At 43.1% G+C, this 23,961-nt stretch overlaps 1 protein-coding gene across 2 annotated transcripts in view; it reads left to right on the forward strand.

Annotated features, from left to right (window-relative positions):
* ATRN (attractin) overlaps positions 1–23,961 on the forward strand; it is a 178,922-nt gene that overhangs the window by 117,462 nt on the left and 37,499 nt on the right. For both annotated transcript variants that reach the window (XM_063457594.1, XM_063457595.1), the window contains exons 25-26: positions 7,068–7,129; positions 8,063–8,141. In XM_063457594.1, the coding sequence (XP_063313664.1) occupies positions 7,068–7,129; positions 8,063–8,141 (141 nt within the window). The remainder of the gene's footprint in view (positions 1–7,067; positions 7,130–8,062; positions 8,142–23,961) is intronic.

Here is a 23,961-nt window from a genome sequence, read left to right on the forward strand (position 1 = left end):
TTTATGATTTTACAGTTGCAGGGAGACTGCCTGTCAGCACATACAGTCCCACTGCAGGCAGACACATGGACACCTATTGTGACCATGTGGTCGCTCTGTTGAGCGATCACATGGCCCCAGGGGTCCTAATTCGCCATGGGGAGACTGTCTGGGCTGCAGGCAGTCTCCCCACAACAGGAGCACCGCCGATCGCCGCCGGGGGAACGACGGTGATCGGGTAAATTCATCTTAAAGTTAGGACAGTTCAGGACCGTCATCGGTCTGCAACGCAAAAATGCCGATGACGGTCCTGAACCGTCCTCAGTCCTTAAGGGGTTAAAGGAAGTAATGCTGCAAATATTCCATAAGTTTTTTTTAATTTATAGTTATTTTTATTAACCAGTACATTTAGTGGAGAGTCTTGTCTGGAGTTCAGACATTCTATTTGCAATGGATTCCTTTAAATAATGCATTAGAAATAACGAATATTTAAAAAAAAAATATATATATATATACATCAGGAAGAAGGAACGTGAGAAGGTGGAGAAATACCAAAGACTGAAAGAAGAGCTAGAAAGTATGTGCAAAGTGAAGGCAGTAGTAGTCCCAGTTGTGAGAGGAGCACTCGGGGCTGTGACTCCTATGTTGGGGGAGTGACTTCAACAGATTCCAGATGGGACATCTATAATTTTGATTTTATATATATATATATATATATATATATATATATATATATATATATATATATATACACGAAAGGCCCACGCTGGGCTTTTTGAAGAAAATTTTTTGTCTTTATTAATAACACACGGGTTACAGCAAATTGACGTTTCAGTACATCATAGGACTTCATTAAATATATATATATATATATATTTATATGTATATTAAAGAGAAAAGATAATAGGCGCTCACTATGGTAGTTGGTAGGCAGGCAGCAGTATACAAAACAAGGATTCCCCAAACCTTGTGAATGAGTAACAGAAAAACAGAAAAGAAGGCGTATACCGCGCCTAGTGATTTATATATGCAGAAAATACATACATATATTCTTGAGTATTCCAATTAGTCACAACCTCGGGAAAAAAAATTAAGATAAAAGATAATAGTGCAGTACAGTAAATTATTTATCTTAAAGCAGTAAGTATGGCTATGTACAGTCCACTCACATTTGAGTGAGCTATAACAGAGCTCGGCTGTGATGCGCTTGGACGGTACAATCCCCGTCTCTGGATTTGTTGTAATTGCCACGAATGTTTTCAAAGTGCAGTATGCGTAGTAGATATAAAAGAGAGATAACAGCCAATGGTGAAGTAAGTACTAATAATATAATGAGTAATAAATAGTATTGTACTTACAATTTCTAGAGCATATAACTTGCTCCAGTATAAACAGCTTAGGTGGGATAATCCCCACCAAGGATATATAGGATCCAGGAAATAAAAAAAATGATGAGTAAAAAATAACTAAAAAAAAGTATACTTTAATATAATCAAACAAATAGTAAAGGATAAAAAGTATATAAAATAAAGTCCCACTTAACGCGTTTCGCCTGATAGGCTTCTTCAGAAGTGTGGTATAACATCCTTGTGAGTCCATTTATATATCCTTGTTAATTAGAAAATAATGTCCTGGTGTGTCTTCTTCCTGGTTCCGGGTTCCGGCTTGATGCTGACATGCACGCGTCATACCGGAAGTGACCGCGGCATCGTTGTTGGCAGTTAGTGTGATATTATTGCGCCTTGGAACGCACGTACCACCAATAAATGGCGTGCGTGACATTCCGAGCGCCGCCCCCTCCAGTAGCCAATAGTAGAGAATATGGGCATGTATTCATGCAATAATGGAATGGCGGCCATATTTGAATAGGGCAAGGATCGGTATTGACAATAAAGCAAAAGAGATAAGATACATTAGATGTCGAAATAGCATTTAATGATAATTAAAAATATTAATACAAATTAATATGTGCAAGGAAAAGAAATAACAATACTATGGGGTATATATCTCAGTAATAAATCAAATAAAAACATCGGATACATATAGTTTATGGATTATAAAACATAATAATCAAAATAACATTCGTGGCAATTACAACAAATCCAGAGACGGGGATTATACCGTCCAAGCGCATCACAGCCGAGCTCTGTTATAGCTCATTCAAATGTGAGTGGACTGTACATAGCCATACTTACTGCTTTAAGATAAATAATTTACTGTATTGCACTATTATCTTTTATCTTAATTTTTTTTCCCGAGGTTGTGACTAATTGGAATACTCAAGAATATATGTATGTATTTTCTGCATATATAAATCACTAGGCGCGGTATACGCCTTCTTTTCTGTTTTATTTATATATATATATATAATTATTCAAACTTATTAACTCCCCATTGGAAATCAGGTAACACAACAAATACTTCAAGAGGTTTCCACAAATTCAACTAAAAATCCAGTCTCAGAATTATTCACCTCCTTCGTGGCAGATATCTTTAGTATCAGTAGAGCACTCTTTTGCTGTTATGACCTGCTGCAATGGTCTCCAGTTCAGTAATATTCTGTGGTTTGCGAGCTGCAATCACCTTCTTCAAATCCTACCAGATATTTTCTATTAGGTTCAAGTCAAGTGACTGTGATGGCCACTATAGAATCTTCCAGGACTAATTCTGCAACCAAGCCTTGGTGGAATTTGATGTCCGCTTGGGACCATTGTCTTGTTGGAAGGTCCAGTGATGCCCAAGCTTCAGCTTCCTCACAGACAACATATTTTCTCCTAGATTTCTTGATATTTCTATGAAACCATCTTGCCCACCACGCACTGCAGGTCTCCAGTCTGAGAGGATACAAAGCAACCCAAGATCATCACAGAGCCACCACTATGCCTAACTGTAGGCAGTGTTCTTGTCCGTGAATGCTGCATTCTTCCTCTTCCAGACATACCGCTGCTTCATTGGGCCGAAAAGTTCCAGTTTTGTTTCATCGTTCCTCAGAACAGAATTCCAAAACTTCAATGGCTTATTTATATGATTTTGAGCATATTGGAGCAGACTTTTCTCGTACTTTTGGGTCAGAAATGGCGTATGTTTTGGAGTTCTGGCAGGGAACCCTTCTGCATTTAGTACAGGCTTTACTGTGCTCACTGAAATCTCCGTACCTGTTGCCACCAAGTCTTGCTGCACATTTTTTGCAGTCACTCAAGGGTTTTTTCACAACCTGCCTTCTGAGAAATCTGGTTGCAGCCATTGATAGCTTCCTCTTTCTACCCATTCCAGGTAGAGTAACCACTGTTCCTTCAACTTTGAACTTGTGAACTATGCTTCCAACTGTGTCTCTAGGAACATTCATAGTCCTCCCTATCTTTTTGTATCCAGCTCCTTGTTTGTGAAAGGCGATGATCTCTTAGCTTAATGCTGTGTACCATTCTTTTGACTTGCCATATTTCTAATAAGCTGACAAACATGACACTCAACAAACCCCTAGCCAGCCAGTAAAGGTATTTCAAGTGGTCCCCCCCTCCTTCCCCCCCCCCCAAAGGGATACATTTCTAGTGCTACTGATGTGTGTAATGGAAAGCAGCTGGACCAAGCCAAACCATAGTACAAGAGAATGGATAGAGATGGAGTGAGCAGCACCTAGGTACAACAATGCACAATAAATAATAAAGTAGAATATTCACACTCTGTATAAATATCAAATGTAGGATAACCGTATTAAAAAGAGTAAAATAAATAAATAAAAATAGTCCAAAAGACTGCAAAAGTACTGCAAAAACAAGAACCCTTCACACCAAGGAATTAAACACTAAATGAAATGTGACCCTTCAATAAAGTAAAACATCTTAAAGGGACACTATAGTCACCTGAACAACTTTAGCTTAATGAAGCAGTTTTGGTGTATAGAACATGCCCCTGCAGCCTCACTGCTCAATCCTCTGCCATTTAGGAGTTAAATCCCTTTGTTTATGAACCCTAGTCACACCTCCCTGCATGTGACTTGCACAGCCTTCCATAAACACTTCCTGTAAAGAGAGCCCTATTAAGGCTTTCTTTATTGCAAGTTCTGTTTAATTAAGATTTTCTTATTCCCTGCTATGTTAAAATCTTGCTAGACCCTGCAAGAGCCTCCTGTGTGTGATTAAAGTTCAATTTAGAGATTGAGATACAATTATTTAAGGTAAATTACATCTGTTTGACAGTGAAACCAGTTTATTTTTCATGCAGGCTCTGTCAATCATAGCCAGGGGAGGTGTGGCTAGGGCTGCATAAACAGAAACAAAGTGATTTAACTCCTAAATGACAGTGAATTGAGCAGTGAAATTGCAGGGGAATGATCTATACACTAAAACTGCTTTATTTAGCTAAAGTAATTTAGGTGACTATAGTGTTCGTTTAATTTTCTTCAATTGTCCTTTAAAAATGCTTCAAAATAAACCTTTACTATCGTCTGAACAGGCTAAAACAATGTGCTTATTCTGTAAACAATGCATTCACATTTACTACTATACCCAGGGTCTTGATTTTGTATTTTTCTAACAAAACAATTTAAACAGTTAAGGAACCAACCGCTCGGTTCACAGCATTGATAGTTAGATTTAACCCCCTCCTCTCCACCTCCCTGGTGGACTTGTCCCAACTAGTATTCGTTATGCATTTTTAATACACTTCGTTCGTTGCCCTGGCAAGCTGATCCCACTTGCTGCACAGTGGTTGCTAATCTGCAATCTGTGGTGTCCCATGCAAGTCACATACTATCAACGTGTTTTAGCTGTGTCCTCCAGACTTTCTCATGGCTGAACCGCCAGGATCAGAAGAGGCTGGAAAAAGGAGGGACAGGTTCAGGAACGTAAATCTAACCCTCCCCGCCCCACCCACCGGACCATCAGTAGCGATGTCACAGTCAGGCATCTTTGCAAATTATAGCGTCCCCAGATGGTGACAGTCTTTGAGATGGTCGGCTTTAGCAATTGTAAAAGTAGTGGCTAATTGAAGAAAGTTAAGATGATCATTAGCCGAGTTCATTTTAACATCTCTCATCATTAAGTGTTGCTGGCTTGTGAGCCACCAGATGATATGTGTTCCTAATATATGAGACTGGGTTATCATACACACTGTAGTGGAAGACAATAAACCGTTTTACATATTCCTGTATGCCCCTATGCTCTTACATGAATGAATGTAGGTGGGAATTTCAATATGAGAACCTTCAATATCAGAAGGAATATTTTGTGTATTGTTATTAGTAGTAACGTAGAGTTTGTTTTGGTTCTGGTGATGAATACACAGTTTAGTCTCTGTAGTTTCTGTGTTAAGGTAATCCAATGAGAAGGAGTTGCCGCTAGGAAACAATTGTTGCATGGAGACATGCTTTTATTGTAAAGTTTCCATAATTAGCAGATCGTTAATTTACATGATTTATTGCCATTTGAGAAATATGATGAACATAGCGCACAATGAGATGGGAATCATGAGTGTGTCGGAATACTAATGTTGACAGAATGGAAGCGGAGGGGAAGGCCGGCAGTTTGATTACTAGCCGACAGATGGAGTTGGATGACTTTGGGAAAGTTTCACTGAAACTGATTGGAATGCCTCGCATTTCCGATATAGTAGCATCCTTTTCAAAACCATAGCATAGGATGAGCAAAGAGATGCAATAGGCTTTAACAGGGGCTCAGCGGCTGTGCGGATGGCATCTCTTACAATGTAGTATGTCTTAGAAGTGCTGCTTTGCAGGTTTGCAAATGTGTAGAAGACGTACTGCACTATAACTCTATGCATACCTTCCATAACACATAGTCTTAGAAAAGCAATGTAATGTTAGCATGGAAACGGTCAGCTCCTTGGAAAGGACACCATCGTGTTCATGGACTACACCTTTCTTTCTCCATGACACATCCATACCCTCTGTAAGCCTATCCCTATGCTGTACAATACTGGAGCAGTTTCTGGCAGTTGCAATTTAGTTATTTGCTCTCCCAGAATCATGTGCTGCACATTAATTGAGCAAAATAAGAAACACCGCATTCTTTAAAATCATATATTAATGGGATACTATAGTCACCAGAACAACTACAGCTTATTGAATTTGTTCTGGTGAGTAGACTCATTACCTTCAGGCTTTTTGCTGTAAACACGGTCTTTTCAGAGAAAATGCAGTGTTTACGTTACAGCCTAGTGATAACTTCACTGGCCACTCCTCAGATAGCTGTTAGAGATCCTTCCTGGGTCATGGCTGCCTAAAATGCATCCAAACATTCAGTGTCTCCTCCCTCTGCATGCAGACACTGAACTTTTCTCATAGAGATTCATTGATTCAATTCATCTCTATGAGGAGATGCTGATTGGTCAAGGCTGTGTTTGAATCGTGCTGGTTCTGCCCCTGATCTGCCTCCTTGTCAGTCTCAGCCAATCCTATGGGGAAGCACTGTGATTGGATCACGCCACCACTTGTGAAATGTAGAGTGATGGTGAATTCAGTACCCATGAGCACTGATTTGCCTTGAGTCTGTATGTGCAGCTTTTCATGTTATTGGAGCGTTGGCCCCATGTGAATCCTATGCAAACTAGGAGATTGGCACCTCCACCACCATGCTTACCATCGCCATGTCCTCTCCTCATCCCACTTTCCCTGACCTCACTCCCCCTCCGGTGAGGCAGAGGGATGGAAGCCATGGTGGATTGGGCTCAGGGAGAAGTTTTTAGGTTTCTTATTTTATTTTATTTTTTTCTTAGTTTTTGAGACAGGAGGAAAACAATTCTTTAACCTATCAAGTTGTTTCATTGTTATTAGTGATAACCTATATATATATATATATTTGTTCATAATTTTTTTTTACTAGTGTTACTCTTTACAGAAAGAGTAGTAGAGACATGGACTAGCCTTCCAGTTTGTTTGTTTTTTCCCCAAAACTTTAATTTTGACATTTCTAACAATTTACATTTTTGTGAATAATGTTTACCTGCAAGGTCAAATCATTCGGAGAATGTTTGTTTAATTTGCCAACTGGATTTTTTTTCCTTTTCACACAAAACTCCATTACATCTCGTAGTCTGATTTTTATTTTTTTTTCTTGTCTTTTCTCTTACAGATTGCGTTTTCTCAACACAGCAACTTTATGGACTTGGTACAGTTCTTTGTGACGTTTTTCAGGTACGTTGTTTACCCAGATCTAAAGAGGTATAACACCCCCCTTATAGTATATCATAGAATATATCATAGCATCACTAGCTTGGCTATTAGACATTGACCTGTTTCTTTCAAATGCTGTCTTTGTATTTGGGCAAATTATAAATTGACACTTTGGTTCCGGGCATCAGGAATAGCTACTGGCAGACTTTCAGTAAACTTCCCATGGAGGTCATTTGTCACTTTAGGTTTTCAGACTATTTCCTTTATACTTAGCCAGCCATCACTGCTTTGGCCTGTATTCATTGAGCACACCAGGACAAATGTTGCCTTTTTGGATATCTGATTAACTGTATCGGAATGTTTTCTCCAGTAACAAATGTTATTACTACTGTACTAGGGGTGTCTAAAATATAGATACAACCAGGGCCAACAGATCTCACAAGATACATGAACTATCAGTACGTCATGGCAGATACTGCAACAAAAATGTTGAATGTATTCACTGAATACCCGAAAGATGTATATGCACTGAGGTTCACCAGTACTAGATATTTAATATTGTAATGGATATGTAAACTGTATAGTCTACTTTTGTTTTGTTTGTTTATATTTTTGTTTGTTTATATTTATATATATATATATATATATATATATTTTAATGTTTAGCTATATTCCGAAAAAAGGTCTCTGTCTGAATAACAGATTTTGCTAAGCACTTGGTGCCCTCTAGTGGTTGGTAACCAAGTATACAGCGTTTGAGATTGGTTGTATTTTGAAATTGAAGGATTAAGATTATATAAATTGGAGTCTGTCAAACTGTGCTGTAACATATTTAAATACTTATTTCACTGGGGATGTTGAGGGTCGTGGGAGCCAGAGCGGTCTATTGTTCTATTGTCTCTCACAGGGATGACTAATGATCCGTTTTTTAAAATGTATTTTTTGTTTTTTTAGTTGTTTCCTCTCCCTGCTGCTTGTGGCTGCTGTGGTCTGGAAAATTAAACAAAGTTGCTGGGCTTCAAGAAGGAGAGAAGTAAGTTTAACTGGATCTATTGATTTTTATTATTTTTAAACGGATTATCTGGTAATGATCACAGTGTTATTGGCTGCAACACTATTGTTATGATTATTAGCATTTGTGTAGCGCCAACATATTCCACAGCGCTGAGCAATTATTGAATGGGGATGTTTGGCAATATGGAATTGACATCCAAAATACAACTGATGACAGGAGATCAAGAAGGCCCTGCTGAGTTAAGAGCATATAGAACAATAGGGCTTGGGAAAAATATGTGTAACTTAGAATTTAAAAAAAACATCCGAATAGACTGGAGGGAAATGCAGCTGTAAGAGGTTATTGTATTATGGTTTTAAAAGTATGGATTTGTGAGCTTTTTGTGTTCTCTCATCCCTAAATACAGATTTGCAAGCAATGCAGAATAGGGGCTCCTGTACACGCCAAGTAATGATCAATTAAGATAGATGGTCCTAGTGACGCTTGCAGACTAGCAAAGAGACTTCGCTTGTCACAACATCTCACTACCATGCGCTGTAACAGTGCCGTGGGTGGCCTACCACCTCCCGCACTGCCAGCAGAGCACTCTGTTGTTTTTAACACAGTTACTGCATATTTTGTATTACTCTGAGCTCTTGAAATGACCAGCGTCCTTGTATTTCTTGTGTATTGTTAGGAAAAGGCATCACAAATAGATATTTTTCCGTATTTCTCGCCTCCTTGCATGTATTATACAGATGCAGTGTGATGTAGTGTGATTGCCTGTATGCATTTTGTGTGTAAACGAAGTAGTGTAATTGTCGTTTCGGTTTGCCTATATATGTGTAGTGACAGAGTAATGAATGCTCACAGCTTCCCTTCTCAAGGCTCTCAGCTTGTGGGTGCTTCCAGTGCCCATTTATTATGTAGAAAACATACGTATTTTGTACAAAACAAGGAATTATGGGGACCGTTAAATTATTTTACATAAACCTGCAGAGAGAAATGCAGATATTTTAATGAATATGATGGACATGATACTATATTGTTTTATCGTGTATTCGCAGCCCTGTCCATTGCTAATGAAATATAGGTGAATAGCTTGACAAATGGTTCTTAGTTGGAAATCAATTTAATCTTGGCTTTTTTTGACTATGCTCTCCTAAATTTTGGAACTCTGTTTTCAATTCCCAGCTACTTGCTGTTTAATGAATAACGTCCTTTGAGTTTCATTGTTTTAGAATCTTGTTACAATAAGGCATCTGCTGAAGACGTTCCATTGAGCTCTATAGTGCACCATATCCTTGCATTCTTCCAGGCTACATTTGAAATCTAAAGTCATATTTACTGTAATTATATTTAAGAATGATGTAATACAGAACTACCTTTTAATCCTCTTTCCCCAAGCTTGAATGCAGAAAATTCCCAACGATCTGTCCAGATTGCTGCCATGGTTCGGAACGTCTGTGATTGAAGCCTTCCCGGACTATACTTTGTCGAACTATACTTTATATTAATATGTCTTGTGGACAGTGAGAGCAGAGTTTCCCCACTGGGAAGGTCATGTTCAGTGCGTCTCTTATAATATTTGAAGGGCGATAATTCCTGCTCGCAAATAGTCTGTGTTTATGTCCTGCAGCTTTACATCCGCACTTTCTTTCTTTAACTCTCGTCGTTTCATCTCTCTGTATTGTCAGCGTTTATTATCACCTATCAAAACTCCCCAGGAGTCTGTGACTTGTTTATTGACAGCTTCACCTGCAGGACTCACTTGGCAACCAGCAAATCCCATTTAACAAAGCTGACAGAGCCACAAAAGTGTTATTTTTCCAGTACAGCTTCTTTCTAATGCCTAATGGGATCATCCGCTCTAAAGAAATGGCTTCCCAGTACCTGTATTACTCTCTGTAGGAGGGATCCTTGAGTTGTGTGTGTTTGTGCGCTCACAGGCTCAAACTTACCAACTTATTATTTAAAAAACCAAACGCAAAGCTTCATCCAAAAATGTATGTATGTATGCAATAGTTTGGACTTTAATTCACTTGAAATGTGGACATCATGTACCAGTTTGCTTGATATCATGCAGCTTACAGTGCACAGCGTTTTTAATCCACAATCCCTCTTACCTAAATCCTCCTAATCCGAAATATCTCTGGTCATCTTTTTTTGTTTTTTTTGTTCTTTGCTAATGCCCAGTGTATCTTTAGGATTCCACTCCCCCCATCGTCACTTTTATTTATATTTATTATCTTTTCTTCCTTGCACTGGATATAAATTCCTGAGTTCCTCCATGTTGTTCTCCTCTGTCCGTGGTGTATGCAGTGTCCTTTGGCTGGATTATTTTTTACTGATGGATTGTTGATCAATTTGCTCAGCAACTGAATGGAACTTTGCTTTAGCTCTGCACATTGCCAACGATCACACTGCTTATAAGAAAATGTAGCCCCTACTTTATCTTGTGCATAGCTAAAAGACCAGAGAGAATTTCCACCCAAAAAGGAACCAAGGAGAAAAAGAGGGACTAAGCAGGATTCATTTAAAAGCAAAACCTACAAAGCAATATAGCTCATTTCTAAATCCCCGTAGAAAGGGAAAAAGAAAAATATTTTTTAACTTGTCACAGCAGAAAATCACCCCAATTTGACCTCAATGCAAAATAAAACCCAATTATTATAAGTTCGGTAGGTTTAAATTCTCCGTTATGGATAACAATAGCACAATGTGATATTTAAGACACAGCCACAACTGATGTACGCAGCTCCATTACAGTATTGCTCAAATAACACTTTATCTTTAAATGTGCAAAATGTAACAAATCTTCTATGCTGATTACACAGTTACATTGCTGATAAGAGACTTGCGTCCATCAAGCTCAGCCTTCCTCACATGTTTTTTGCTGTTGATCCAAAAGAAGGCCTTATTGACCCTAAAATAGCAGTCAGATGTCTCATTGGATCAAGTAGCTATTACCCCACTAATTCGAAATGATATCCCTGTATGTTATGTTTTTGCAATGATTCTCTGTTGTCTAAATGCTGAAAATGTTTACTTTATCGCATTATATTACATTCCAGCAAACGGTCTATACCTTGCATTGATTATTATTTAAATAGCCCCAACAAATTCCACAGCGCTGTACAGTGGGATCATTGATCCTTTATTTTATTTATTTTTCATCTGATCTACAGCAGTTTGTTTTGCTTTGAATACAGTGCTCCTAGACACAGTCCTGCTTGTGGTCCCCTTGGCTAACAGTCCAGCCTGGCAGTTCAAATATACAATCCTTCTTTCCTTCTAAATAGAATGCTGGTAAAGATGTGGCTCAGCAGTTTTCATACCCAGCTCTGGTGACAGGATTCCAAGTGGTCAGGTGTTTATATGGGAATTACAGCTAAATTTGCGATCGTTTGCTTTGTAATGTTATGTTATGAATATGCACATTTTCTAGATTTCTAAACTACAACCTTTTCGTGCAGATTCCAGATCTAGATGCAACCCATGGAAAATAGGGAATTAGCTGGGAACTCTGTAAAATGCTTTTAATTTTATATATATTTATATGCTTCTAAATCTATATTTTACATCTAAATAACTTTATTGGGGAACATTCTCTACTTTATTCTATATTTACCTTTACTCTTCCTTTATTCTATACATCCGTAAGACCTGTGTACTTATCTTTTTATATATAACAAGCATGTTTGTTAACAAATTACCCTTATGCCTCTCCCCAGCCCCCCCCCCCCCCCCCCCCAAGGAAGCAGCATGAAAACAGAAAATTAGGCAGCTCTAACATCTAACATTTTAAAGTATATGGGAGCACAGGGATTTTATGACATTCTCTCAGAACAAATTTCATAGTGTTTGCAAACTTTAATGTAATATTTTAGAAAGCACTGCATATTTCCTTGCTTATGATCTTGCCCCTACGTGCCGTCTTTATTTATATTTTTTTTACCCAGATGATTAACCCCTTAAGGACTGGACTTTTTTTGCGATGTTGTACATTTGCGACCAGGCATCTTTTTGACACTTTTGTGGTGTTTGTGTTTAGCTGTAATTTTCCGCTCTCTCATTTACTGTTCCCATACAAATTATATATTGTTTTTTTCAGGACAAAAGGGGCTTTCTTTACATACCATTATTTATATAATCTCATCTAATTTAATTTAAAAAAAATGAAAAAATATGATGAAAAATTGAAAAAAAATACACGTTTTTTGAATTTTATGTGAAAAATCTTTTACTCATCTACAAAAGCGAATGAAAAAAACTGCTAAATAGATTCAAAATGTTGTCCTGAGTTCAAAAATACCCAGTGTTTACATGCTTTTTGCTTTTTTTTTGCATGTTATAGGGCTATAAGTACAAGTAGGATATTGCGGTTTCAAAACATACATTTTTAAAATGTATCAATAGTGACATTGTAACACTGTTATCTGTCATAAATTGCTAAATAACACCCCACATGTACATATTTTTTTAAAAGTAGACAACCCAGGGTATTCAATATGGGGTATGTCCAGACTTTTTTAGTAGCCACTTAGTCGCAAACACTGGCCAAAGTTAGCGTTCATATTTGTTTGTGTGTGAAAAAAGTAAAAAACTAAATTGAACGCTAATTTTGGCCAGTGTTTGTGACTAAGTGGTTACTAAAAACGACTGGACTTACCCCATTTGCAATACCTTGGGTTGTCTTCTTTTGCAAATGGTATGCCATCATGGGGGTAATTCTCATTCCTGGGCTACCATATGCTCTCAAAGGCAACGTAACCAACCTGGCCATTTTCAATGTAAAAATATTTGACCTATATATTTGACCCTGTAACTTTCAAAAACGCTATAAAACCTGTACATGGGGGGTCCTGTTCTACTCAGGAGACTTTGCTGAACACAAATATTAGTGTTTCAAAACTGGAAAATGTATCACAACAATTATATCATCAGTAAAAGTGCTGTTTGTGTGTGAAAAATGCAAAAAAAGTCACTTTCACTGACAATATCATCGCTGTGATATGTTTTACTGTTTTGAATCACTAATATTTGTGTTCAGCGAAGTCTCCCGAGTAAAACAGTACCCCCCATGTACATGTTTTAGGGTGTCGTAGAACGTTACAGGGTAAAATACAGTGATATCAAATTAAATTCGCTGGTCTTTCGGCCTGGGTTGGCAGGCAGGTCCCTTAAATTGCAATCAATAAAATAACTTAATTATGTAAAAATATTACCTAAATACGCACGTAGAATTTAAATATATATGCATATTTATATATTTGAAGTCTACGTGTATATTTATATAATTATTTATGTAATTTTGTATATCGACATATGAATAGTTCGCATTCTTTTTATTTATTTAAATATACATAGATATATATACAATTTCATTCTAAGTGTATTTTGATATAAATATATATATATTAATATCAAAATACAGTTAGAATAAAATTTCGTATAGATATATAATTTTTTTTCAATTTTTTATTATTATTTTTAATTTTTTTAATTTAATTTAAATTATTTATTATTCGTATTTTATAATAATATATATATACAATATATATAGTTATTATATATATTATATATATACGTGTGCAAATTAATTATAAGTGTATTTTTATATTAATATATGTACATATTAATATAAAAATACACTTAGCATGACATTATATATATGATATATAGACATATATTATATAGGTATAATATATGTCTATATATCATATATATACACATATATAATATTTTTTTTTTTATTAACTATAACTTTAAATTTTTTTTTTGATTTTACAGTTGCAGGGAGACTGCCTGTCAGCACAGACAGTCCCCCTGCAGGCAGAGTCTAGGACACCTATTGTGACCATGTGGTCGCCCTGTTGGGCGATCACATGGCCCCAGGGGTCCTAAACCGCCATGGGGAGACTGTCTGGGCTGCAGGCAGTCTCCCCACAACGGGAGCACCGCCGATCGCCGCCGGGGGAACGACGGCGATTGGGTAAGTACATTTTAAATTTAGGACTGTTCAGGACCGTCGTCGGTCGGCAATGCAAAAATGCCGATGACGGTCCTGAACCGTCCTGCGTCGTTAAGGGGTTAAAGCCATTCTACTCTGTATGCTTGTGGCTAATAGGATTCAGTAAATAAGAATATACCCGTGTATTACCAAGAACTATAAGCAATAACTTTCAGCAGTTTTGTTTTCATCTCCCCTCAACTTAATAAAGAACATTTTAATTGCAGAACTTAATGACCTTACAAGTATCACAGTGAATTAACGAGACATAAATAATTCATCGGCTTTTTGTGAGAAGCTTGTTATGGACTTTTAGTGAAGTGATAGTTGGCATGCAGTGTTCTGGTGTGGACATGAATTATAAATTGAAGAATCCTTTAGAGGACTTTGATCAATAGAATTTTTTTTTTTTTTTTTTTTTTTGTTAATCAAGTTTTTATTGAACAGCAATAAAAAAGCAAAGCAGGTGGGCGCGCAGGCCCTCAATTATTTAGTGGCAGATGAAAAATAAAGATTATTAACATTGAAGTCGACCTGACAATCAATAAAAAATTAGTGTCGCTTTTGATAGTATTTATACAGGTATATTTTAACAGCATATGTCCTTTCATACAGTTCAAGTGCGTTATCGTATCCCACATGAGGGGGTGATGATGTGGTGCGTGAGGGAAGTGTCATCTAGTGTCGTGTTAATATGGTAGGTATGTTGCGTGTGGTACAGAGAGGGTCTCATGCCCCATAGTGAGTGGTAAGTGTCGTGTGAGTGCCATTTGTATGGTAGCGTCGATGTGTGCGATATCCCATTGATCTCCGTCATACTGGAGTCGTTATTATTGGGATAGCGTATGTGTGTGTAGGGTCGAGTGCCATTGTGTGATGGGTATTTAACAGTCACAGTATAAACTTCGGTGGGCACGCAGGCCCGCAACATTAGGATTTGAACATGATGCCGTAACACGAAGGAGAAAAGCTATCGTATCATCTAAAGTCAACAATAGTATCATCTCCCACAATAATGTAACGTTTACAATTTACCAAGCGTGATCTCCTATGTATCCCTGGTGTGTTTTCATTCTCCCATCGGTATGAAGGTGTCATAGTGTTTGAGCAGTGTGTAGCTGTCTATTAGCTCTGACGTAACTGTGAGGTATTAAACCCCCGTTTTTAGGGAGAGTAGGTCTTAAGAGCACGGACTCGTGATGGAGCTCAGGCGCGCGGACCCATCCTGTGAGTGATATGTGCCTTAATAAAAGTTGTGAGCTAAGGTTCCGGGGTTTCTCGCGGTGGGTCATTCGTGGTCAGTGTGATGTTTCGGTATACTCGATGTGTCCCCGGAGGCGAGCTATCTCGTTGTGCGCTATGGGGTGAATGTCTAGTGCCAACCCCGGTTTGCTAAATCTAGGCCTCTATGGTTAGTTCCAGGAGTGTGCTATCCCCTATTGCGTTGTGTTGTTGCCCTGTATTATTGTCTACAGCTGGTGGCCGAGTGTGCGCGTGTAGCTCCATGTGTTGCGTCCTACGTGGCTCTATGGGTAAGTATCAGTATAGTGGTGGTGTACAGGTATGGTTCGGATCCCGGGACCAAGTCTGGGGGGGGTTGAGGCGTGGTTGAAGCATATGGAGGCGGACCCCTACGGGTCTGAAGTTATGTTACCCGTCTATGGGATGCTATTGTGTCCGTACCCCTCCCTGAGGTCGTCCGGGTCAAGTTCCTTCAAGTCAACGATGGGAGCTCGTCATGAGGGTGGTTTGCGGGGTCTCCAGGTTGGTGGGGTGTCCTCCTGTGTTGTCCATGTGTCTAGTGGTGTGAGTCCCTTCCTAGTCAAATGTTTGTGAGCAGGTGGAGGGTCGGCAGTCACGTCAGTCAGTACGTCGCGGGGTCTGGTATCCCGGTGTGTTTAGTGTCTATGGGGGCCGCGTCACCCCATCAGCTCCCGGGTCCCAGCGCACCCCCCCCCCCCCCCCCTTATTGCCCCGCGCGGAAGACAAACCATGGCGTCCACATTTCTGTGTGTTTTGTCATCCTGTCCATCAGGGTTGCCTGGACTGCCTCGGCTGCCCGAATGTCCTCCACCCTGTGGATCCATTCTTCTCGGTCGGGGATGTCCGTCTTCTTCCAGTACAATGGAATGAGTGATTTGGCAGCGTTCAGCAAGTGTCGCAATATAGACTTCTTGTAAGCGGGCAGTGGTTGTGCAGATATATGGAGTAAGGCCAGTTCGGCCGACCACTCCACATCGTCCCCGAGGATCGTCCGGATGTCATATTTGACCTGGTTCCAAAACGGGGCGATGAGCGTGCATTCCCACCAAATGTGGAAGAGCGTGCCCCTCTCCCCCGCACATCTCCAGCACATTGGTGAGGCATCAGGGAAAATCCTCCTGAGCATGGCCGGAGTCCTGTACCACATAGCTAGCAGCTTATAATTCACTTCTTGATAATGTGAGCTGGAGGAGCTTTTGTGCTGCCATATGAGGGCTTTGTCCCATTGTGTTGGCGAGAATGTTTTGGACATCGCCTCCTCCCAGCGTCGCTGGAACGTGGTATTCTCCACGGTAAGGTCTGTCAGCAGATATTGGTACAGGCTCGAGATGGCCTTTCCCAGTGTCTCATTGCGAGAACAGAGGTCCTCGAACCAGGTAAGATCTCTCCGTAGTTTATCTTTGTGGGGGAGGGAGTCATAGAAGTGTTTGAGCTGCATGTATCGAAAGATTATCATCGGAGATCGCGGTCGTCCGCCCAGCAGCGCGTCCAGTGTGTCTAGGTTGCCGTCATGAGTGACCTTGTATATCGGGATGTATGTCATATCTCCGATAAAGGACCAGGTGTCGGTTGGTAAGCCCCCCCCTATATCTGGGTTATGTGCTATCGGCAGTAGGGGGCATGGGGTCGGGGATATCCGCGGGTCCTCCCTGAGGGTTTCCCAGGTGAGCAGAGTTTGGGATACTGGGTCTTCATCATGTTGTCTACCGTTTCTAGTCGCTCTCCTCCGCCACACCGTAGCCTTCAGCTTTGCGGCGTTCCCCTCCTGGTCCAGGTGTACCCACTGCTTAGGCGAGTCCGCGTCATGCCAGTCCAGAATTCTTTGTAATACTGCGGCCTGGTGGTATTTTCTGAAGTCCGGAAGCGCCAGACCTCCCCTGTGTCTGGGTCTGCAGAGGAGGTCATGGCTTATTCTGGACTTTTCTCCTCGCCACACGTATTTAATAACCATTGTCTTTAGCGTCGAGAAGAACGTTGCTGGTAGTGCGATTGGGATCGTCTGAAAAAGATAGAGAATCCGTGGTAGAACGTTCATTTTCAGCACCGCGACTCGGCCATGCCATGTGATGTGTGGGTATGCCCATTTTGCCAAGTCTAGTGCGATTTTTTGGAGTAAAGGCTCGAAATTACGTTGGTAAATCTCCCCTGGGTCTGTGGGAATCCAGATTCCGAGGTATTTCATTGCTCCCGTGCACCAATGAAACGGGAAGAGCGACTGAAGATCCTCGTATTCCGTTGCGGGCAAGGTGATATTTAAGGTCTCGCATTTCGCTAGGTTAAGCTTGAACCCAGATATTTGGCCAAATTTGTCGAATTCCGCCAGTAGGCTCGGGAGCGTGAGCCTCGGTTGGGAGACAAAGAATAAGAGGTCATCCGCGTACGCGGCCACTTTGTGTTCCGAATGATGCCATGAATAGCCGTGAATGTCAGGGTTATCCCGGATCGCCTGTAGAAGAGGCTCCAAGGAGAGGGCGAAGAGGAGTGGCGAGAGGGGACAACCCTGCCTCGTCCCGTTCGTGATGTTAAAGCTCGTGGTCAAGGCTCCATTTACGCGTATCGCTGCTCTCGGTGAGCTGTATAAGGCAGAGATCCACGCCAGTAACCTCCGCCCCAGCCCCATGTGTCGGAGGGCCTGGATCATGTAGGCCCAGTTTACCCTGTCGAAGGCCTTCTCTGCGTCCGTGGACAGCAGTAGAAGGCTCTTCCGATATTTCCGGGCATGGTGCTGTATAGAGAACAGGCGTAGTGTGCTGTCCCGCGCTTCTCGGCCCGGGATAAATCCCGTCTGGTCTGCGTGGACAAGACTCGGCAGGAGACGCTGTAGTCTGGATGCCAACGTTTTCGTGAAGAGCTTCGTGTCCACATTCAGCAGGGATATCGGCCGGTAACTACCGCATTGTTCTGGGTCCTTCCCAGGTTTCAGTAGGACCGTTATTGTGGCCGATAGAGATTCTGCACCAAAAGTTCCCCCCTCCGCCACCTTGTTCATCGATTGTGTTAGCCAAGGTAGTAATATAGTGGCGAACTTTTTATAATAGCCCGTAGAAAGCCCATCCGGGCCCGGTGCCTTCCCGGTTTTCGTGTTTTTCAGGGCAGCCGCCAGTTCCTCTGTGGTGATTGGGTCGTCTAGTGTGGAAGCCGCCTCTTGGGTAGCCCGTCTCCCTACGTGCTCCTGCAGATACGTTTGGGCCCTTGTTGACATTTCCATTCGTTGGATCGGGTTTTCCTCTGAGCGTAAGTTGTATAGTGAGTTATAGTATGCCCTGAATTCCCCAGCTATGTCCTCCGGGTGTTGTGAGACTCTGCCGGACGTCAGGCGAAGTTTCCTCACCTGGGTGCGGACCACGTCGCCTCTCAAGAGGCGAGCGAGGTACTTCCCTCCCTTATTCGCGTGGGTGTAAAAGAAGGATTTCGACGATTGTACTGAGCGGAGGTACCGTTGTGTGAGAAGGGCTCTCAAGTTCCGCCTGGCTTCCATCAGATCTCTATAGATGGCAACCAACTGAGATCGCTTGTGTTGTAGTTCCAGGCGTGCAATGATGTTATAAAGTTCGGTCATAGCTCTTGTGGCCTCTTTCCGTTTGCGGGTAGCAATTCCGATGAGAGAGCCGCGAATTACACTTTTGTGGGCCTCCCACACCGTCACTGGGGACATATCTCCCGATCCATTCTCCTCAAAGTAATGTTCTAGCGCCTGAGAGATCTCATCTCTCACTGAGGGATCTTGTAGCAACGTTTCATTAAGGCGCCATGTCCGAATCGCTGGTTTAAAAAGCGGGGATTCTAGCTCCACCTGGACCGATCCGTGGTCTGACCACGTCGCAGGGGCTATGGAAGCCTTTCGTAGTCGGGATAGCCCGTCTTGTTTGATTAGAATATAGTCGATCCTGGAGTAGCGATCGTGTATAGCAGAGTAGTGGGTGTAATCCCTATCGTCCGGGTGCATGGCCCTCCAGCAATCGACTAGTGTGAGCTCCCCCAAGGATTTGCGGATGGATCTGAGCTGCGTTTGCGGGATGCAGCAGTGGCCGGTGGAGGAGTCTATGAGTGGTTCCAGGGGGACATTGAGGTCTCCCCCCACTATTAGCGCCCCTTCTGAAAACCCCTGTAGTTTACGTAGCGTGTTTCTAAGGAACATCGCTTGCCTGGAGTTAGGTACGTATATAGACGCCAGAGTGTACACTCTATCGGCTATCACCCCCTTCAGGAAGAGGAATCTTCCTTGGTCGTCTGACAGTCTATCCAATTCTCGAAACCCCAAGTTAGCCGCGATCAGGATAGCCACTCCCGCTCGGCGAGCTAACGGATGGTTATTGCAATAACTTAGAGGGTATTGTGCATTGCGAAGCCTAGGAACAGCTCCTTCTTTAAAATGCGTTTCCTGTAGTAACGCTATTGATGTGCCTTGTCGACGCAGCATCCTCAGGAGGTGGGTGCGTCTTTCTGGGATGTTCAATCCCCTGCAGTTGAGTGTCAATACAGACATGGGAGCGCTGCGGTACGCCATGTTGTCTCCTCTCTAGGGTCGGACTCAACCACTAGGGGGGCCGCTGAGCGACACCCAGCCCCGATGCGGCGGCGCGGCCCAGGTGTGTTGTGAGTCTCTGTGTGTCTAGCGTTTTATCTGTAGGTCACCCGCACTGTTTTGTGTGGGTAAGGGTCCAAACGTCTCGTCTGTTTCTGTCTACAGGTGTACCGGTCAAGCAGTTGGCAGCCGGTGTCCGAACCAAGTACCTGTATGTGTTGTGTGTGAGTGTGTGTGTATTAGTGTATCTGAGGAGTGAAGTAAGTGGGAATGGTAGGTAAAAGTTAAAATGAGGGTGGTCCGTCACTACCCCCCTCCAGGGTTAGTCCCTGCAGGGCTAAAAGGTGGTGGCGCCCCGAAGTCGCCTTCCGATAGGAAGGACACCTGCGCCCCGTTGGGAGTAGCCAGACGCCGCTTGCGATCGCCTGATCAGCGTGAGAGTACGCCCGTGGGTCCGTCGGGGGAGTCGCGCAAGTGGGTGTGTAGAGCAGTGATTGGCGTCTACGCCAGGAGTATTACAATATGTGTGAGTGAGATGTAGTCCGATCCGTCCAGCTCCATCCGAGTCCGAGCCCAAGTGCGACATGATTATGATGTATGGGTCACGCTAATACAAAGTCAACTGTATTGCATCAAAGAAGTTATATCAAAAACAAGCATAACGTTATTAACAGTTTCACCCAACCGGTAACTGGATTACATCTAACGTGTCCTCCCGGGCCATCCCGCCCCGTGTCCCCCCTCTTTGGTTCCCCGGACCTGCACATCAGTTTCCCCCCCCTTGAACCTCCCCTCACCCGCCAACACCCCCCGCGCCCATTATTATGCGGAACCTATGGGTGATCTGGTTAGCTACGTCAGGTGAGTGGGCACCCGCCCATCCCCCCCTCCACCCCACCCCCCCCACAGCCGCATAGACGCGGGGGAGCTGCCCCAAAGTCCATGAGCCGTGAATCCCCAATGAGGAAGCTCGTATCCCGCCCCCCCCCCACCCCCCCGTACAATATTAAACTTTGTGGTATTCAACTCCCAGTCCTAAACATTGTGCGTGATGGTGTACAGCAACATATCTCCCGACTATGTCTACCCCTATTAACATGACGTATGTTTCCATTTATAAAAATTACAAACCCCACATAATGCTTACAGTAACAAGAATATGACCGGAGTAGCAAGATGAACATTTTACGTTACATGTCCGTAGGAGGTGGACCTTCTCGACCAGGCGATTCAGTGCTGTACGTGGCCAGTATCGGTGATGGCTGGTAGAGAAGTCTCATGTCCCCGCCCCTGAGTTAGATGAGTCCCGGTGGGCCACCTCCATTGTACAGCGGAGCAACATACCCACAGCCACCCCCTCTCCCCCCTCCCAAAGGTCCAACATGGGAGTCCCAGCTAATGTCCCCTCGGGGGGAGGGGGGGGGAGGAGCGCTCCACGCCGTAAGTTCTCCAGGAAAACAACATGCATGGTGATAACCTCTGATCGATTGCCGGGGGGGGGCGGGGGGCGGGGGGGGGGGAGGGGCCCGAAGCCATAGGTAGGATATTGCAAAATCACCCCTCAGCCCTCCCAAAATGCAGGCAGTCTCAGATCCCACCCGTTGGTAATCCCAAGCATGGCCTCTTAGGAACATAAGTAAAAAGGGGAAGGTGGAGGAAAGAACGGAGGGGGGAGTCGGGTGAGGGGCAAGCGAAAGCGAGAGCCAGCCCGCCAGAGCTCTTGCTTGCCATGTCTTATGTCGGGGAAACAGTACCTGTGTAACCGGGCAGTCCAGAGGGGGACTTGTTTCTAATGTTGTGCTCGGGCCTCATGATCGTGGTTTGCATGCTCTCGTGGTGAGCGGCCTCTGCGGCGGCGGAGTGCGCGTTGTGGTCCCCGGCCTGCCCCCAGGGGACCCAGGATCCAGTCCGGGATCTGCACAGGAGGGAGATCCAGCGTTTCTAGGAAACCGGGAGCTTCTTCTGGTCCGCGGAGTGGCACCCAGCCATTCCCGTGTCTCGCCAACAATGCGAATGGAAAGCCCCATTTGTATGGTATGTTGTGGGACCTGAGCAATGCGGTGATGGGCCGCAGTGCGCGCCTTGCTTCTAGAGTTGTTGGGGACAGGTCATTAAACAGGGAAATAGGTGTGCCGTGAAAGTCCCATGTAGGTTGCGCCCTGGCAGCTTTCATAATGGCATCCTTCGTGGCAAACGAATGGACGCAGCAAACAATGTCTCTCGGGCCCTCCTCGGCTGAGCGAGGCCTTAGGGCTCTGTGTGCTCTGTCATATCGGATTTCCAGCGGGGCATCTCCAGGTAGGATCATCCTGAAAAGTGCAGTTAGGGTGTCTTCGATGTGTTCCTCACCCTCCGCCTCCGGCATGCCGCGGACGCGGATATTACATCTGCGGCCACGGTTGTCAAGATCTTCCACTGCTCTGCGCATTTGTAAGAGCAGTTCGCCTTGTCGGGATAGGGCCGTGTCGGTTGCCGCTTGTCTGTTTGCATGTGTCTCTCGGGAACGTTCTAGTTCCTGTATCCGGGTCCCTTGTGCGGAGACCTCCGTCCAGAGGCCCGCTATCTCGGCCCGAAGAGCATCCTGGATTGTAGTGGTGTGGACCAGGAGGTCGGCCTTCGTGGCCATGGACGCCATAGATGCCGCAATCGTGCGGATCTCCTCACCGATGCTCTCTAGAGTAGAGGCTGGGGGGTCTCCCTGTGGCTGGGGAGCGGTCGCCATCTTGGGGCCTCCGGCCTCTCCTCGTGCGTCCGTCGTTGTAACTAGGAATCCGTCCATCGGACCTAGGGATTGGCTATTCTGCGTGCCTCTGGGGGTCCCGGGAGGGTCACCCCGACGATTACGACCCATAAGAGCGAAAGTAAGCTTATAAAAAGGGCTTTAGGCGGACCGGTGGAGCGGAGCTCACAGTTTATGCGTCCATCCTGGTCGACGTCCAAGCCACGCCCCCGATTTTTTTTTTTTTTTTTTTATCTTTTTATTCTTCTTCAAAATTGGCAACTGTCAGGTTTAATAAAAACGTTGTCACATATATTATATAAAACTACAAAAAGTGTGTCTCCAGAATGATTGTTTGAGCAGATCATATTTAGGTATGATAGCCACTTCCTGTATTTTTTCCTAAGTGCGCCTGAAAATATTCTTTTGGTCCACGTTTGGTCGATATAATGTAGTCTTGGTCAAAGAGCTGGATATCTGGATGGAATCGGCAATACTTGCATATATTGTAGTCCTGACACAGAGCTTGATATCTGGATGGAATTGGTAATACTTGTATATAATGTAGTCCTGACACAGAGCTGGGTATCTGGGTGGAATCGGCAATACTTGTATATAATGTAGTCCTGACACAGAGCTGGATATCTGGATGGAATTGGTAATACTTGTATATAATGTAGTCCTGACACAGAGCTGGGTATCTGGGTGGAATCGGCAATACTTGTATATAATGTAGTCCTGACACAGAGCTGGATATCTGGGTGGAATCGGTAATACTTGTATATAATGTAGTCCTGACACAGAGCTGGATATCTGGATGGAATCTGCAATACTTGTATATATTGTAGTCCTGACACAGAGCTGGGTATCTGGATGGAATCGGTAATACTTGTATATATTGTAGTCCTGACACAGAGCTGGATATCTGGATGGAATTGGTAATACTTGTATATAATGTAGTCCTGACACAGAGCTGGGTATCTGGGTGGAATCGGCAATACTTGTATATAATGTAGTCCTGACACAGACCTGGATATCTGGATGGAATCGGCAATACTTGTATATATTGTAGTCCTGACACAGAGCTGGATATCTGGATGGAATCTGCAATACTTGTATATATTGTAGTCCTGACACAGAGCTGGGTATCTGGATGGAATCGGTAATACTTGTATATATTGTAGTCCTGACACAGAGCTGGATATCTGGATGGAATCGGCAATACTTGTATATAATGTAGTCCTGACACAGAGCTGGATATCTGGATGGAATCGGCAATACTTGTATATAATGTAGTCCTGACACAGAGCTAAATATCTGGATGGAATCGGCAATACTT

This window comes from Pelobates fuscus, chromosome 6, assembly GCF_036172605.1.
Source record: "Pelobates fuscus isolate aPelFus1 chromosome 6, aPelFus1.pri, whole genome shotgun sequence".
Classification (NCBI taxonomy): domain Eukaryota; kingdom Metazoa; phylum Chordata; class Amphibia; order Anura; family Pelobatidae; genus Pelobates; species Pelobates fuscus.